The 17,128-nt window shown below is 59.1% G+C and overlaps 7 protein-coding genes across 7 annotated transcripts; 1 reads left to right on the top strand and 6 right to left on the bottom strand.

The window, feature by feature from the left end:
- Positions 1–927: 927 nt before the first annotated feature.
- PLICBS_004524 (DNA-directed RNA polymerase II subunit rpb1) lies at positions 928–6,317 on the bottom strand (the record flags this gene model as incomplete). Its single annotated transcript, XM_018326132.1, has 3 exons — positions 928–955; positions 1,013–5,895; positions 5,961–6,317. 3 exons carry the CDS (start codon positions 6,315–6,317, stop codon positions 928–930), a joined length of 5,268 nt encoding a protein of 1,755 aa, XP_018175884.1.
- Positions 6,318–7,232: 915 nt separating this feature from the next.
- On the bottom strand, positions 7,233–8,693 carry PLICBS_004523 (chromatin binding protein; the record flags this gene model as incomplete). Its single annotated transcript, XM_065600535.1, has 2 exons — positions 7,233–8,283; positions 8,335–8,693. The coding sequence occupies 2 exons, from the start codon at positions 8,691–8,693 to the stop codon at positions 7,233–7,235; spliced, it is 1,410 nt and encodes a 469-aa protein (XP_065456607.1).
- Positions 8,694–9,011: 318 nt separating this feature from the next.
- PLICBS_004522 (tRNA-His guanylyltransferase) lies at positions 9,012–10,234 on the top strand (the record flags this gene model as incomplete). The annotated part of the gene is made up of 8 exons (XM_018326133.1): positions 9,012–9,025; positions 9,089–9,178; positions 9,235–9,366; positions 9,416–9,460; positions 9,510–9,682; positions 9,730–9,818; positions 9,865–9,969; positions 10,016–10,234. The coding sequence occupies 8 exons, from the start codon at positions 9,012–9,014 to the stop codon at positions 10,232–10,234; spliced, it is 867 nt and encodes a 288-aa protein (XP_018175885.1).
- A 134-nt stretch (positions 10,235–10,368) lies between these two features.
- PLICBS_004521 (uncharacterized protein) lies at positions 10,369–10,995 on the bottom strand (the record flags this gene model as incomplete). Its single annotated transcript, XM_018326134.2, has 1 exon — positions 10,369–10,995. The coding sequence occupies one exon, from the start codon at positions 10,993–10,995 to the stop codon at positions 10,369–10,371; it is 627 nt and encodes a 208-aa protein (XP_018175886.2).
- Positions 10,996–11,495: 500 nt separating this feature from the next.
- On the bottom strand, positions 11,496–12,542 carry PLICBS_004520 (uncharacterized protein; the record flags this gene model as incomplete). Its single annotated transcript, XM_018326135.1, has 1 exon — positions 11,496–12,542. One exon carries the CDS (start codon positions 12,540–12,542, stop codon positions 11,496–11,498), a length of 1,047 nt encoding a protein of 348 aa, XP_018175887.1.
- A 1,694-nt stretch (positions 12,543–14,236) lies between these two features.
- Positions 14,237–15,052, bottom strand: PLICBS_004519 (uncharacterized protein; the record flags this gene model as incomplete). Its single annotated transcript, XM_018326136.1, has 1 exon — positions 14,237–15,052. The coding sequence occupies one exon, from the start codon at positions 15,050–15,052 to the stop codon at positions 14,237–14,239; it is 816 nt and encodes a 271-aa protein (XP_018175888.1).
- A 945-nt stretch (positions 15,053–15,997) lies between these two features.
- On the bottom strand, positions 15,998–17,109 carry PLICBS_004518 (uncharacterized protein; the record flags this gene model as incomplete). The annotated part of the gene is made up of 2 exons (XM_065600534.1): positions 15,998–16,878; positions 16,917–17,109. 2 exons carry the CDS (start codon positions 17,107–17,109, stop codon positions 15,998–16,000), a joined length of 1,074 nt encoding a protein of 357 aa, XP_065456606.1.
- Positions 17,110–17,128: the final 19 nt, after the last annotated feature.

Below are 17,128 nucleotides of genomic sequence, written 5' to 3'. Positions count from 1 at the left end.
CCAGGAAGCAAACGGGCTTCCACAAGGCAAGGCAAGACGAACGTTGCGCATTACTGTACCGTCGCGGCCCGCACCGGCTCGTGTCCAGGCCAGCTCCGGCGGTCTCACATACTTTCGTTGCCCGTGGCTTGGACACCAACGCATGACTGTACGCCCGGTCATTTGGCCGCCTGCCCTTCCGCACCCAGGGACCGGGCTGCCGTGACACGATGCGGTCACGGTCCGTGTCTGCCGTTGTCATTGCGCGAGCGCATCGGCGACTCCGCCGTGCCTGAGCTCGACCCGATGCCCTTGAGGCTCCGGGTGTCAGGCAGCAGGCTGCATCATCACGCCTTGCTGCCTTTGGCGGGTGCCTTACCAGCGGCCATTTCGGCGACCCTTCAGCATGTACGTGGCGTACAATTCGGACAGCGCAAAGGTGGGCGACCAAATCGCTTCACATGCACCGTCTGCAACCGAAAGTGACAAAATAGGTCAATTCCTATCTCGAGTTCTGCCACTACTTCAGCCACTGCCACTGCCACTGCCACTGCCCCCGCGCCGCATGCAATCTGATCTAGGTCCAATCTGCTGATGCCTCGCACCCCTTCCGACCGGTCGCTGTGACCGCTTCTCTCCGCGCCCGCTGCTTGCAGTGTCTCGCTGCTACTATACACGCCAGCCTGCCTGCTGTAACCACCAACGCCTCTGTCGCCCGTGCCCACCACCTTCGCTGGGCCGCGCAACTCCCCTCGGGAATTTTTTTGGCTTGATTTGTTGGCTTTTCTTTCGCACTTCTCAGAAACCCCCCGTTTGTATCTCACACCTCGCTTTTGGGTTCTATCATGCGTATCGGCTCCCCTCTCAACCGCTCGAGCCGGAAAATCAACGAAAACTTGAAGGAATAGAAAGACAGCCTGTGCCTCGTATGCATTACTCAGAGGGAAATCAATCGTTAGACGGCGAGTTGGGGGAGCTATCGCCAATTGTCAGCCGGCCGTTCACGGCACCTTTGGTCTGTGTCGAGACTCACTACTGGTTCCCCGAGTTGCCCGGACCTGGCGTCCGGGGAGAGAAGGAAGGCGAAGTCGGCGAATAGCTGGGGCTAGTCGGCGACTGTTGGTTGCCAGGGCTCCTCGAGAAGCTGGGGCTCGTTGGCGAGTAAGCCTCAGGAGAAGTCGGCGACCACGAGGGAGACGCCGGCGAGTACGAAGGAGAGGTGGGGCCCGCGCCGTGAAGGTTAGGCGATGCAGGGCTGTAGTTGGGGCTTGCCGGCGAGTAGCTCGGCGACGTGGGCGAGTTGAACTGCGCCGGCGACGTCGGTGAGTAGTGTCGAGGAGACGACGGCGAGGCCGGCGAGTAGCTCGGCGAAGTCGGGCTGTAGTTGGGGCTCGCAGGGCTCGTCGGTCGCAGCATCGGCGACGTCGGCGAGAACGATGGCGACGACGGGCTGAACGACGGCGACGTCGCGTAGCGTCCTCCGCCACCGTCGATGAGCGGCGACGTCGGGGAGTAGCCAGCGTTGGGAGAGGTCGGCGAGTAGCCGCCCATTCCAGCGCTGAACGGCGACGTCGGCGACGTGCTGAATGGGCTTGTCGCTCCGCGCATCGCATATGGGCTCATGGATCCGATGCCGCCGAAGCCAGCACCGCCATACTCTGTGCCAAATCCTGCTGGCGTCTCGGATCCGGCGCCCTGGATGGGCGAGAAGTTTCCGGCCGCTGGCGAGCTCATGCTGAGGTAGCCAGAATCGGCCATGGGCGAACCCGTGTCGTAAGGTGTCGCCGCTCCCTCAGCTTCACCCTCCTTGGTCGGCATGCCAGGCATGAGACCCATCCGAGAGTTGTCCGAGATGACTGTTTCCAGCATCTTGGGATCAAGGAGAACCTCGAAGTTGCCAGTACCCATAGGCGCCATCTGCCCAAGCATCACGTTTTCAGAGATGCCTCGGCAGTCGTCCAACTCACCCGTGGCCGCAGCCTCGAGCAGAATCTCGACAGTCTCCTCGAACGAGCAACGCATGAGCGCACCAGTGTCGGCGCGGTTGATGCCATGTCGGGTGACGGCCGAAATGCTGCCTCGGTACGTCATCACATCGACCAGAAGGGCAATGTGACGATGGTTGACGTACGAACCGTCAAAGGCCAGCACGTTGGTCAACTCCTTCACAAGGGCCGATCGTGCCGCCTCGATACCAAAGACCTCGACAATCTGCCACAGGTCGTTGGTGTATGTGCGCGACGCGTCCACCCCATCGACGGCGAGCACCTCACGCAGTGCGGAACCACTAGTGTCCAGATACCATTGGGTGCATCGCGGGTCGTCTTTGATGGCGAGCTCCGTACCGTCCGCATCGACGGTCAGGCGAGTGCCCTTGGTCAAGAAGGCTCGCTCGATGCCAGGCACACCACGGAGGGTGAGGTTATCCAGGAGATGCGATTCGAGGCGCTTGAGCATAACATCGTCCTCCATCTCGCTCTCGCGATCCTTGTCGTCGCCCTTCTTGAGCGTGCGGAGGCGAATGACCTGCTCATCGGCATTGTTGTCGCTGTAGATGATGGCCAGGTCCGCGGCATAATCCTCCTTGATGCGCTGAGCAACGTCGTCAATCTTGATTTCCTTGTCGAGCATCTTCTGTCGGTCCAGAGTGATGCGCAGAAGCCACCTCGACTGCATGTCAAGGCTGTCCTGGCTGTCATCGGGAATCAAGAAGTAGGAGTCAACCATGTCCACATCCTCGGCGATGTTGGTGTGCTCGATATCCGGGTCGTAGTAGATCTCGGTCACGGAAGTGACGGACCGGAGGTTTGTGTACTCGACCATGCTTCGCAGCTTCTTGGCCTCTTCCTGTTTTGCCAGCGGCGTGTTCAAAAAGACAGCCATGCTAGGGGTCTTGATGTCCTTCGCCAGGTTCAGGATTTCCTTAAGTCGAGGCACACCGAGGGTGACGTTCTTGGACGAGACACCAGCGAAATGGAACGTGTTGAGAGTCATCTGCGTCGCGGGCTCACCAATGGACTGGGCTGCGAGAACACCAACCATCTCGCCTGGGCTGACGAACGACCTGTCCCACCGGTTCTGGAGCTCGCCGAGGACGTGATCAAAGGCCAGCTTATTCAGGCGATGAGCCTTGACAATCTCCTTGAAGGCCAGGCGAGACCGGATCATCGCCTTGAAGAGAATAGTCGCGTTCGCATCGGCCTCTTTGGAGATCGGGTCTTGGCCTCGGACAATCTTCATCTCACCCAGAATCTTCTGCACAGCCGGGATGACGTCGGAAGGTCGAAGGTTACTGCGATCAGTAGCCTTGATGTTGAAGACTCGCTTGGCAGTCTCAATCATGCGGCCGATGTTGAGGGGAAGCTGCATCATCTCCTCGCCCATCTTGGTGCGGTTGATGGCACGGACCTCGCGACGGTCGGACAGGAGAGCATCCCACTCCTCGTCGAGGAGACCCATGGAAGCCTTGTCGCCAGTGAGCTCGTTGCCATACTCATAGTCCGTCTTGAACCACTCCGGAGGACTGGCGAGATCCAGACGGTACTTCTTCTCGAAGGCTGCGTCAGACATCTTCAGGATGCCCAGCTTCTGCTTCTCAATGCACATGGCATCGAGGCCATCCTCGCCGTACAGGAACTGGATAATGTCGCCCAGAGAGTTGCGAACAGTTCCGTCGTAGCGCGCGCTGAGATCCTCAAGAGCCTTGACCAGTCGTCGCTGAATGTAACCCGTCTCGGCAGTCTTGACTGCGGTATCGATGAGACCTTCACGACCAGCCATGGCGTGGAAGAAGAACTCGGTGGGAGTCAAACCACGCAGATACGAGTTTTCGACAAACCCACGAGCCTCAGGCGAGTAGTCGTCCTTGGTGAAGTGCGGCAGCGTCCTGTACTTGAAGCCAAACGGAATGCGCTTGCCTTCGACAATTTGCTGGCCGACAAGCGCTGTCATCTGAGAGATGTTGATAGACGAACCCTTGGAACCAGATTCGGCCATGGTGACTGCGTTGTTCGAATCCTTCAGACTCCGCTGTGTAGTCGTACCAGCCTGGTCACGAGCTTGATTGAGGGCCATGGAGACCTTGTTCTCGAATGTCGCTCGCACGTTCATGCCGGGAAGAGCCTCCAGTTCGTTGGCCGTGGCCATGGCCGTGAGACGAGCCACTTCGGCCTTTTGCGTGTCGATGTGCACCTGGACCTTCTCGATTGTCTGTTTATCCGGAACAGTATCGCCGATACCAATGCTGTGGCCTTCGTGCAGAAGCCAGTAGGTGACAACTTGTTGCACGCCGTTCAAGAAAGCCATGGCTCCCTCCGGGCCGAGCTCGTTGTAGCAGAGGTGGACGATGCCTCCGGCGGCAGAACCCACATTCTTCTTCTTCAGCAGGCCGAACATCAGCTGACCACTCTGAATGAGAACGCCAGCATCCTTGGGCGGGAGATCCGGGTTATCTCCTTCGGGGCTGTTGAGACTGATTTCCTGGGGAATGACCATGGATATGATCTGCTTGCCTGTCCATCTAGGCCGCGGCTTCAAGATGGCTGGGGGCGGGATTACACCATCCCAGTTGGGAACCCAAAGCATGAGGTTCTGTACCAACTCCTTGTCGATGAAGGTGTCTCGACGGCACAGCTTGTAGACTCCCGCAAGAGAGTCCTGGACAATGCCCATCAGGGGACCGTTCTTCTGAGGTGAGACGATGTTGTTCGGAACGAGGCAGAGCTCCTTCACCTCAGCGCGAGTCTCCTCACTCTGAGGAACGTGCAAGTTCATTTCGTCACCGTCAAAATCGGCGTTGTATGGCGACGTGACGGACAAGTTCAGCCGGAACGTCGAGTAGGGCATAACGCGAACGCGGTGACCCATCATCGATTCCTTGTGCAGGGAAGGCTGGCGGTTGAAAATGATATAGTCACCGTCCATGAGATGACGCTCGACCTTCCACCCGTACTCCAGCGAGATTTGAGCGGCGCGTCTGTGGTGTCGCAGGTCGATGCGAGTGCCATCGGACCGAATGACGTACTTGGCGCCGGGATGCTCGTTGGGGCCGTTCTCGACGAGCTGATGCAGCTTGCCAATATTGTACGGCGTTACCGTCTCAGGGTATGTGAGAGTCCTGGCAATACTGCGAGGAACACCGACCTCATGCAGGGAAAGGTTGGCGTCACCCGTGATGACGGTTCGGGCCGAGAAGTCGACACGCTTTCCCATCAAGTTGCCTCTCAGACGTCCTTCCTTGCCCTTTAAGCGAGCTCGAATAGCCTTGACTGGTCTGCCGCTCTTCTGCAGCGCACGGGGCTGTCCAGCGATATCGTTGTCCATGTACGTGGCGACGTGATATTGCAGCAGCTCCTCGAAATCCCGCGCAATGTGCTGCGGAGATCCTTCGCGGATGGCTTGCTTAACATTGCCGTTGGCGCGGATGATGTCTCCCAACTTGTACGTCAAATCATCCTCATTCCGCATACCCGTGCCAGTGCCGTCCATGGAAATGCTTGGCCGGACTGGGGGAGGGGGGACCGGAAGGACTGTGACAATCATCCATTCTGGGCGAGCGTAGTCGGAGTTCAGGCCCATGTTCCGCATGTCCTCCTCGGAGATGCGCCGCAGGATGCCGTGGGCCATCTCTGGCGTGATCGGAACTGTCTCTCGTCTCTTGGGCCCGTCCTCCTGCACAACGTCGAAGGCGGCTTTGAGTTGCAGGGCGGCCTGGCGAACGGCGGGCTGCACGTTGCCACATCCACCGTGGTTGTTGGCAGGCGCGGCCTTCATCCCGGGCACGAACTCGTCATCCTTGTCTTTGCTCTGGCGGTCCTCGTTCTCACACTTGCGCTTCTTCTTGCACACGGCCCACACTCGGTTGAATCGAAGCTTTGGGTCTCGCGTGTTGATCGCGGCGACGAACTCTGGATCGCTCTGTTAAACCAGGTTAGCATCTACCAAGTCCCAAAAATACCTTGCAGTTATCAGCATAGACTAACAGTATCGGACAACACCTTGCTGCAGTTATGGCAGACAATCTCCAAGATCTTCTTGACCTTCTTGATGAAGCCTGGATGGTAGACCGGCTTGGCCAACTCGATGTGGCCGAAGTGACCGGGACATTCACCCATGGCCTGCGCGCAGGTTTTGCACTTGAACTGTCGGTCGATCGAGCCGAGGAGAGGGTCGTTCAGGCCTCCGTCGCGTGGCTTCGTGCCACCCTCTTCCATGGTCTCAGGGTAGAGAATGTGGGCGACGCTCATGTTCTTGATTTCCTCGGGAGACATGAGGCCAAACTGGATCTCCTCGACCGTCTTTAGCGGAGCGCTCGAGTGCGTGAAGTAGAGGTTCGCCATCGTTGCGGTTGTTGTTGTGATGATCGCCGCGCGGGCACCGTGAATGTGAAGGATCGGGCTTGGGCGGTGACCAGAGAAACGCGCCGCGCAGTCGCGGTTATATGGCGAAAACCCCCCAAAAACAGAATTGCGCGCCGAGCAAGGCTTGTATTAGACTCGAGAGAGCGGCCGTTCGATGGAAATCGCAGTCGTGCGCGGGTGGCGGATGGCGGCCCAGCGTCGCCCCGTCCTGGCCAGCGGCCCAGGAGAACCTCAGGCTCGTCTCCCCAGTCGCCAGCGCCTCGCAAGTCGTCGAAGTCGTGAGAACGCGATTCGGCAGTCCGTGTAGCACTTCCGGACGTGCTTCGATGCGCTGCGCGCGATGTCCGACGCGCGTTGTGATGAGCTGGAGCCGTGAGGCAGAGTTTGTCGTGGGTTGAGGCGACTCGTCAGAGGGCGGCCTGGAAGAATCTGGAGTTGTAGGCTGGCCACGGGGAGGCCGCGCTAGTCCTGTTTTGGACATACAAACGCCCCTGCGCCATCCCAATCGTGCCTCAGGCACGAACAATGCAGGTATCACTGACAGACGCGCCGATGCGTTAGTAAGAAAGCGACACAATAATCAGGATGCGAGCCCAGCAAATGTCCACTAAGATCTGGGGCAGCTTTTCTGACCACAGCGCGTACCACACCGCACCCCGGGGTAGCTAGACCTGGTGAGGCTCTCGCTCGCCCTTGACACCAGTCGTGCGCCACGGGCCACCGATGGCCAGTCAACTTCAGGCCGCCGGGTGACTCAAACACTACTCCTACCGATTGGCGACGCGTGCGCCACTCCATCGAGACATGACAAGCTCACGTTGTTCGACAGCACATCGGTCATTTCACTCCTGTCAATTGCCCGGCGCACTGCACACTTGAAGCTAATGCTACCAGTCACTTTTTCTTACTCCGGCCTCCCCTGCCAGCGGCGCCTTTCTTCGCCGGCGGTGCGTCGGTAACGCCGTCACCATCGCTCTGGCCCTCGCCCGGGCTTCGCCGCCGCATGGTCCCCGTCGACACCGCGATGAACTCGTCTTCGCTGTCGCTCTCGCCAAGGTTGAAGAGAATGGGCATGCGAAAGCCGTCGACATCGTCATCAAACTTGGTCGGATCCAGCGTCAAGACGTCCACGTCCTCGTCCTCGGCGTCCAGCCGCCGCCGGTGTATCTCCTCCTGCCCGTAAATGTCGAACTCGTCCTCCCGCTCGATGTACTCGACGTTCTCCTCCACCTCGGCAAAGTCTGGCGCCAGCGCCGACCATTTCTGAGGGCTCACCACCGACCATATGTATATTCGCCCCGTTTCCAGCCCGCATGCCGCCAGAAGCGCTCGGGTAGGGTGCCACTCTATGACGCCCTGCTCCTCCTTCGGGTCCTTGAGCATGCACACCAAGCTGCCGTGGTTCCGTTCCCATACGTAGAGCTCGTGGTTGTTATATGTCGAGGCAGCAACGTACTCGCCGGTCGCACTAAATGTGACGTGATTCCACGACAGCTTGTTGACGACGTCCTGAAACTTGTGTTCGAGAGGGACCTGTATCGTATCTGGGTCCAAGTCGTCCACCGACAGGTTCGGTATCCTGAATGTGCGGATGATGCGGTCTTGCGAGTTGACCAGGAGCTCCCTACCGGACCCGGTGATGCGCATTGTGGTTATGACGCCGCCGCATATTTTCTCGGAATAGATAATCTCGAGCGATCTCGCGTCGATGATGTTGAGCTTGCCTTTGCTCGTGCCTGCGATGATGTGGTCGCCCGTCGTCGTCCAGATGGCCGACGTCGTCATTTGTTTCGCGTCCTCCTTGGCATGCTTCTCCTTGAGAGCGGCGTCGCCGTCCGTATTCGCTCGTTTCGGGGCCGAGGGCAGTATGTGCTTGACATCGACGGGTTCGGTCATGTCCACGAGGACTGGCTGCTCCTCGAAGAGAGACGCGACAAACTGTAGGCTGCGCCGGTCAGCAACGGGTTCGTGTCAGACAATCGCATCGTGCGCGTACTGGTTCCAGGGGTGCAGCTCCGCCATGTACGCCGGCGCGCGAAAGCGCACTTCGCGCAACCTCTGCCCGTCCTGGAGGTCCCAGAGGATAGCCTTCCAGCCCTGGCACGTGGACAACAGGTACCTTCCGCACCGCGACCAGCTCAGAAAGGTGATGCTCTTATTGTGCCCTCTCAGCTTCCTCGCGACGCCCATGGTCTCGAGGTCCCAGATGGAGACGGTGCCGTCGACCCGCCCGGACGCGAGGTAGTCGCCCTTGCGATTGAAGCGCAGCATGGTCGCATGGCCGGAGCGGATCGTGTTGGTGATGCTTTCAGGGTAGTCCTGAAGCAGGTAGTCGTCGGAAAGGAGCAGGTTCATGTTTGCGACCGCGACGAGGAGACTCGTCAAGTGACAGAAGGGTGGTGAGGCATCGGGCGAGGCCAAGAGGGCATGCGTTTGCCGCGAGAGGCTGCGGTTTCTGGTCGCTGGAATCGTGTCCCGCCGCGAGGCTGCGAAAAAGACCAGTCGAAGCCACGCCCCGGCGTTGGCGTAGAAGCGCTAGCCAGCTCGCCCAATCCGGCCTGCCCCACCGCGGGGACTTGCACTAACATCGTGAGCTCTGGCTTTGCATGCCTCATGCTTGACTCTACATGTCCACAGTCTCGTCCAAGCCGCCCGTGCGCATGAGTCCGCACGATGGCAAACTCAAAGTGAGAGGTCCCCTATGCACAAGCTGCAGTGGGTCGTTGATCCCAAGTGCTGACCGTTGGCAGATTCGAATATGTGCGCAACTTTGAACAGCAAGACTCACTGCTTCCGAATACGTGGATCGTGGTCCGCATCGATGGCAGGGGTTTTACAAAGTATGAGCTCGCAACGCTACTCTGAAGGCGTATATCTGACGCCATTCTCTCTCAAGGATGTGTGCCAAGTATGGCTTCGAGAAGCCGAACGACAGGAGAGCTCTGGATCTCATGAACGCGGCCGCCAAGGCCGTCGTCACAGACCTGCCCGAGATCACAATCGGATACGGCATCAGCGACGAATACAGGTGGATCACGTCTCTGCTCGTATGCGCTCTCTTGTCTAACTGGTCATAGCTTTGTATTTCACAAATCTTGCAGCCTGTTTGAGCGAAGAGCCAGGTCCGTTACCCCTCGCCCAGGCTTCCGTCTCTATGCTCATATCATCCAGCAAACTCGTCAGCACCATTGTTTCCACCTTCACTGCCAACTACGTCTACTCCTGGCCAACATACTTTCCCGACGACCCCCTCACATATCCGCTGCCGACATTTGACGGGCGCGCCGTGGTGTACCCCAGCGTCCAGAACCTGCGGGACTACCTGAGCTGGCGGCAGGTAGACTGTGAGGCATCTCATCGTTGATGTGGCAGCATTCGCTAACCTAGCAAGGCCACATCAACAACCTCTACAACACCACCTTTTGGGCTCTGATACAACTTGGCGGCTTAGACAATAAAGAGGCCGAAAAGACATTGGCGGTACTGTGACCATCCGCCCCTTATGAGCCGGTGCTGACATGTTCAGGGCACTCTCGCCTCCGACAAGAACGAGATTTTGTTTTCGCGCTTTCACATCAACTACAACAACGAGCCGGAGATGTACAAGAAGGGCAGCGTCATCTTCCGAGATGTGAGTACCCGTGCTGGCTTGACCCGGATAGCTCTAACAAAGTCAGTACGAGCTCGTCGACGCGGACAGCAACCAAGTGGCGCAGGAGATGGACGACCTGGCCGAGCCCGTGCAGCAGTCCAAGACGCAGGCCGAAAAGGACAAGAAGCGGCGCTCCAAGGCGCGGGTCGTGGTGGAGCATCTAGACATCATCAAGGATGACTTTTGGGACCGTAGACCGTGGATCCTGTCAGGCAAACCGGGCAAGGCTCCGAAAGAGACGTGAAGGTCTATTAATTTCATTCATCCGTTTCGGGTATCAAACAGGTCGCAACCAAACGCCGTGCCTATGCAATGCCGTATTTTCCATGCCTCGCGAGCCCATGCCCCTTACTCAGCGCTTCGTGACTTTCACGCTTGTCATGACTTGGATTCCTTCTCTTTCCTCTTGCGCCGCTTTTCCTCTTTCTTGGCGCGCCGTCTGCGCTTCTCTTCGTCGGCGTCGGAGCTTGAGGCTGATCTGCTCGCCTTGGCCGCCTTGCGCTCGCGACGCGCAGCCTTGGCCTTTGCGCGCTCCTCCTTGCGTTTCCTCTTGGCCTCTTTTCTCGCCCTCCGCTCCTCCTTGGTTTCTTTTCTCGGATCGGGGTCGTCCGTCTTGGGCGGCGTGGCGTCGTCCGAGTCCGTCGACGAGGACGAGTCCTTGTCCTCCTCGTTGTGCACCGTCCCCTCCAGGAACCCTCCCTTCACAAACGACGTGTATAGGTACCACCGCCCGAGCGAGCCCTTTTCGATGGCGTTGAGCTTGCCCGTCGTGACCGTCTGCCGGACCTTGCCGTCCTTGGTCGTGTCGAGGCCCTTGAGCTGCTCGTCGAAGGCGTTCATCCACCACTGGTCGCTCGTAAAGTGTTGTTTCGTGCCAAGGCCACGCGTGTCGTCCTTGCGCGACAGCAGCAGGGGCTTGGACAGGCCGATGGCGTCGTCGGTCTTGTGGAGGGAGTGGCCGGTGCCGCGCCAGCCCTGCGAGGTGAGGAGGGCGCGGGCGTCCATCGCGGGTTGGCTGCTGCGCGCGCGTGCAGCGGTGTGTGCGGCTTGCTATTGCCTGCGACGGATGGTCTCCATGTACTGTCGGGCTAGTTCGTGCCGTACAACGGGAAAGAATGAAGCCTTTGAAGCGGTGGGATGGCGAGAGTTGTCGGGGTCCAGCAGTTTGGCGCTGGACGGCTGGCCAGAGGCTGGGAAATTTTTTTGCGGGGCGACATCTTATCGGGAGTTTGGTCTGGTGCACTAACACTTTTGCTACCAGAACCCGCTGCCGGGTGGTACTCCTCAAATCCGGACCCTGAATAGCCACCAAGTTTGTCACTCTGCACGGCGAGGGCATGTCTGGCTATCTCATTAAATTCTTTTGTTCATTAATCTGCGTCGCTAGATATTTCAAACAACATCCCGGAGCAGCCAATTGGCATGGCGCAGGACTGCTCCTTGCGCCCATTTTCGTGGCCCATTAAGTATCACGTCCCCCCGTAGAGCACGCCGCCGTCCTGTCATTACTCGGTCACCTTGATGACGACCTTGCCCCTGGCCTTGCGCCCGTCGACCTTTTGGTACGCCGCCGCAAACTCCTCAAAGGGGACGGCGCTGTCGATCTGGGGCTTGCCCATGCCGGCGTCGACAATCTTGGTGATCTCGCCCAGGTCGCTGCCGCGCGGGTCGACGAGGAACCACTTGGCGACGGCGGGCTTCTTGTTGGCGGCCGACTCGGGCCTGACGCGGTCGGGCGAGTCGGAGACGCTGAGCAGGATGCCGCCGTCCTTGACGGCCGCCCAGCAGCCGGCGAGGGAGCTCCCGCCGACGCAGTCGAAGACGAGGTCGCACTGGCGCGCGGGGTCCTGCGCCGCCCACTGGTCGACCGACTGCTGGGTGTAGTCGACGATCTCGGTGGCGCCGGCCTTGAGGACCTCCTCCTTGCCGTGGGGGCCGGAGACGGCGATGACGGCGCCTGCGCCGGCGGCCGAAGCGAGGGTGACGGCCCAGCCGCCGACGGAGCCGCCAGCGGCGGTGATGAGGACCCTGCGCTTGGCGTTGGCCTCGCGGGCCTTGGGGTCGCCGCCCTGGGTGGAGATGGCCTTGGGGTCGAGGCCGCCGTGCTCAAACAGGGCCTGGTAGGCGGTCAGGGAGCTGAGGGGCGTGCACGAGGCCTCGACCCAGCTCTGGGTCTTGGGCTTGAGGGCGAGGCTGCTCTTGGTGATGAGGGTGTAGTCGCTGAGGCAGCCGCGGCGGTTGGCGTTGTTGCGGAAGTAGACCTCGTCGCCGGGCTTGAAGGGCGAGCCGGCGGGCGAGGTGACGATGATGCCAGCGCCCTCGGTGCCGGGGACGCGCTCGCGGCCCGTGTTGAAGACGTCGGGGAAGTTGCGCTCCCACGACAGCTCGCTGAGGCAGGGCGACGTGCCCTTGATCTGGACGAGGTGCTCCTCGGTGTCGCCCGGCTTGGGCACGGGCAGGTCCGTCTCGCCGAGGACGAGCTTGTCGGTCGCGGGGTCCGGCTGGAGGACGGCGCGGATCCGCTTGGGCAGCTGCTGGGTGGAGGTGGTCATGTTGGCGCGTTGGATCTGGTTGAAGGCGGCTCGGGTCTGTCTGAAGAAGGGTCGCATTGGCGAGTTCGGCCGGGGATTAGATGGTGATGCTGTGCGGGTGTGGTGAGAGTGTGGTGATGATGGTGATGGTGGTGATGATGATTGTTTGGAGTCCAGCCGGACTGCCCTCCACTACTTATAGAAAAGTGCGGGCGATGAAGATGGTCGTTCAGCCATGACATCCCATCCATGGCGGGCAAGCATCGCGGCGTCTCGCGTCCGAAGGTCCCGTCGTCTGTCTGGATCTCCGGGGCCGCCTGGGCGAATGCCTGCGGCTGAATGACGCTGCCGCGAAGGACGAGTCGGCGTTGCAGGACGCCGGTTCAGGGATGGGTGGCAGCTGCTCGCGCCAGTGGCGTCAAGCCGCCAAAGGGTATCGTGAACTTGCCCACAGCTACCCTGCGCCCGCCGTCACGGGCATTTGGAAACGCGCAGCGAAAAAATGTGCAGCGCAAAACAACCCCTGTCGGGTTTTTTCCATCTCGTCGCCGTTGGAGTCACCAGTCGCCAATCTGCAGGGGCAGTAAGATTCCAGACGGCAATTCCCTGCGTGGTGTCGTCATGGGCGTCGCGGGAAACTGGCAATTGACGCCGACGCCGCGCCTGACGGACGAAGCCGGCCGCCGATTGAATTCCCACCCCATGCACGCGACATGCACGGCCCCCAACGGCTATCAAGCATAAAAAAATGGCACAACAGCTAATAATGCCAGCCTACCTGAATGACAGGCGACGAGGCAAACGCCCCGCCCCTCCCCCGCGCATGGAAGAGTAGAATACCCGGCGAATGCCAATGCATCCCCCCTCACCGGCAGCCCTCCGGGGCTCTTTCAACGAGTGGAAGCCGCCCCTGGGGGCTCTTCAGCGGAGTGCCGGCGGCAATCACTCCTCAGGCGCCTCCGACCCTCCCGGAGATGTGCCCCCTCGCCCCCCGCCTCACAGGGCGAACAACGCCCCCACAACGGCCGGCCGACACTGGCCCGCTTGTGGAGCCCGCGTCCATCGGCGTCTCGGGTACCTGTTCGGCATCCCGTTGGCCGCTGCCCCGCGCCGTCGCGACTTGGGTGCGTCAACGTTGAGTTGCAGCCACATGCCCAAATTGTGAAGGAGGAACGAAGACTTGCCAATGTTCCGTTGTGCGATATTCGTGAGCTGTTCCCAGTGGGGCAATGAACGGGAGGTGAATGCGACGAATAATGAGATGATGGCCAATTCCCTGCCAGTTCGAGATGGCTACCAAGTACCTCAAGAACGTTCCTCCTCCACTAAAAACCTCGATACCAACTCGTTTGTCGCCATTGTGACACGCGCTCAACCAGCCTCGCCAACCTCTCGAACACCCACCACACCACAATCCTCCACACTAACCAGAGGTAGATGATCGTACTCGTCGTCCTAGCCGCTAAACGCAGCATCGACTGCATTCGCAATGCTCTCGTCTGGCATGATTTGGCGCCAAATCAGTTCAAGGCTCTCGTCCAACAGGCGTTTTATGTAAGAACGGCCTGATTCCTTTATGATATCGGCTATCATCCGCTCCATGTACGGGCCGTCCCGAAACTGATCGACCGCCGTTCTAGCGCCTGCGATATGCGCGCGGCCAACTTCGTCATTAGGAGCTGAGCCAGCTTCGGTTCTTGCAGCGCGACTGATCTTCAGTTCCGAAAGTGCGTGATCCTCTCGTTCTGCGCTCGAGCAAGTGCCGATCGTAGCACTTTGACTTCACGGGCGTTCTTACGAGCCAGTTTCAACTTTTGCCTAATCTCGTAGAGCGCACTGCCCGAGCCTCCCTGTGCCTTCACTTTTCCATGTATGCTCTTTTTCTCAAGGCACTTAGTGGCTTCTTCGTGTTCTGTCGCGTTCTTGGTCGCACCCTTCTGGCGTTTTGATTTGACAGGTAGCTCAACCCTCGCAAGCCGCTTTGCCGGGCGCTGTCCTGGCAAAACGCCAGAGGGTTTCATGGCGTTTGGTCTCTTGCATTTGCCCTTGTTGATCCGCGAGGCAGATGTAGAAGGCTCCTTGGACACCAAAGTGTTCTGCGACGTCAACGCAGTGTTCGGACCCTTAGCGGCCGTCATGAGGCGTTTCTTGACGCGGTGGTCGGGCTCGTGGGTGATGAAGGGGTTTGCAGATATGTCCTTGAGGAGCTCATCGCTCGGGGTGTAGTGGAGACGTTTGTCGTCTACCTTCGACTTGCCGAGCCAATTTCCCAGCACCAAAAACGTTCCGGCATTGACTGTCTTCCTGCTCTTGGTGCGGTACCATGGGAGATTCGATGGGGAGACAGTGTAGCTCGTGCACGATATCTCAATAAGTGCCAGGGCCGCCTGACGTTTCACTTTCGCCGTCTGACGGGCGAAAACGGGCTCGAAAGCGTCACGGAATTCGAACATCCTGCCCAGGAGATACTTGTTCTCAACTGGCTCTGGATAGAGAGGGTCGTACGTGCGCAGCGACGGCTGTTCCGCCATCTTGCAGAACGCTCGCGGGCGAGGGCCGTTCTGAGGCTTGAAGTTGATGCGGGAGGGAAGCGGAGAGGGCGAGGCGAGGTGGTGGTGAGAATGATGTAGGAAGGAGGAATGGGGCTCTCGAGTGCTCGCTGTTCCAGGAAATTTATACTCCGTGAACAGTCGCAGGCGGCGAGCGTGTTGCCCAGGCACCGGAGGCAAACGGAGGCGCGACTGTGGTGAACGGGCGTGTTCAATGTCCAGGTGTGCCAGGATCTGCGATGAACCACCAGCTATTCCCGGTCCGGACGCAGATGATCAAGGTCATGATCATTTTCCCTACCGGTCTGGAGCAGAAGCAGATGATATCAGAGTAGAAAAATACAGAGGTAACTTTACAGGCTCGGTGTCGACAATGCCACCATGAACCTCTGTGTTGTGGGAAAAGAGAAATTTCAGCACGGCGCTTCTTCAAAGGACAGCCATTAGTTGAGTTGTCTGGGTTTGTCCTCTAGCAGTCTGGTCATTCACCCCATCTTGTACTGCCCTTGGCCAAAGCAGCCCCCGCGCCGTGGTGACATGGGCGCGTTACCATTGAGTTGTAGACAACTTCCACTGCGCGAAGGAGGGCGGACAAGTTCTAATGGGGATTCTTTCAATGTACCACTATGCGAGGGCAACTGCGTCTCACGCGGAAAATGATGGACCCAAAGCGATGGACCGATCGGGACGGTGGTCAATTCTCTTGACCCTCTACACTTACACCACCACCCAAGGTTTCCTCGTACCTACCCAGTAGGCAGGATCGCCCCTCATAGTTCTGCCTCCTGGTTGAAGCGCCCCGACCCATACCAAGCCACGAATCCTCCTCCGGTAGAGTCCATGCCGAGCCACCAGGAAACACTTGATGCCCCCAAGGGCCTTCTTCTCGACTTTCCCTCATCCGTGAACCTCAGTCAATCGAGCCCACTATGTGTCGTTCTGTCGCGGAGGCAACACGCTCTTAATACCGTCGACAACGAGCGAGAGACCATGGGTTCCCTGAATGGCCTCACCGATTGCCCGACGTGACTCTTCAAGCCGGGCTCGTACCAGATCATTAAGCCTGTTGAATTCCTCCTGTGCGCCATTCCGCTCTTCCTCAGCTGTCTTAAGCTGAGTCTGCAGTTTGGCATTCTCCTCCCGAAGATGATCGAGGTTTTCGCCAGTCGACTTCTCTCGTTCTTTCAGAGCCATAATTTCCTGCCCCTCCCCGATCACTTTTGCCTCCAGATGGTCGTTAACGGCCTCTGCCTTCCTAAGTTTGACTTTGAGTTTGACGACATCATTCTCTTGGCTGCCCTGGTCGCCCACGCTCGCCGTTGCGTCCTCGCCATGTTGGGTAGTCGATGGATGATGAGCGGCCGCGCCTGGGCCCCGCTGCCGCTTCTTCCGCGTGGAGACAGATGGCTCCGGAATGGCGGATCGCTTTTTTTGATTCTGAATCGGGGTTCGATTTGCCGCGCTGCGAGTCGTAGGTTCAGCCAGACCCCCCAACGACTTCTTGGAGCTTCTTGTCTCAATCTTGCGTTTGGAATTGCCACTGCCATCCGAGTCTGAATGCGCGGAACCAGAAGGATCGTCCATGCCCTCGCTGGTTGCTGGGGACGGACTCGCAGGGGACGCGTCTGGTATGTTTGTGCTGTTGAGGCGGCATCTGATCTGGTTGCGGGATTCGTGCGTGATCACCGGGTTTTCAGGGATGTCGTCCAAGAAGTCGTCGTTGAGCGCAGCCATATACGTGAGGCGGCTGTCGTAGAGCTTTTTGCGGCCGAACCAATGGCCCAGCACCGATGAAGTGCCGATGTCGACTTTCTTGCCCGACACCACGGGATGTCGGATGGGGAACCGTTATACTTCCTCTTTGCAATGGCCTTGATTGCCGCCATGGCCTCCCGCTTGACTGGCTCTGGTAGACGGGCAAAGATCGGCTCGTATCTTTCGCGAAATTCGAACATCTTGCGCCTATGATAGACGTTCTCGACCGGCTCGGGATACAGAGGGTCGTATGCGCCCGAGGGCGACACCTCCTGACCGGACATTGTGCCGGAAGTACTCCAC

Source organism: Purpureocillium lilacinum (genome assembly GCF_023168085.1).
Source record: "Purpureocillium lilacinum CBS 284.36 DNA, scaffold_3, whole genome shotgun sequence".
NCBI classification, from domain to species: Eukaryota; Fungi; Ascomycota; class Sordariomycetes; order Hypocreales; family Ophiocordycipitaceae; genus Purpureocillium; species Purpureocillium lilacinum.
This window is presented reverse-complemented; position numbering and strand designations above follow the sequence as displayed.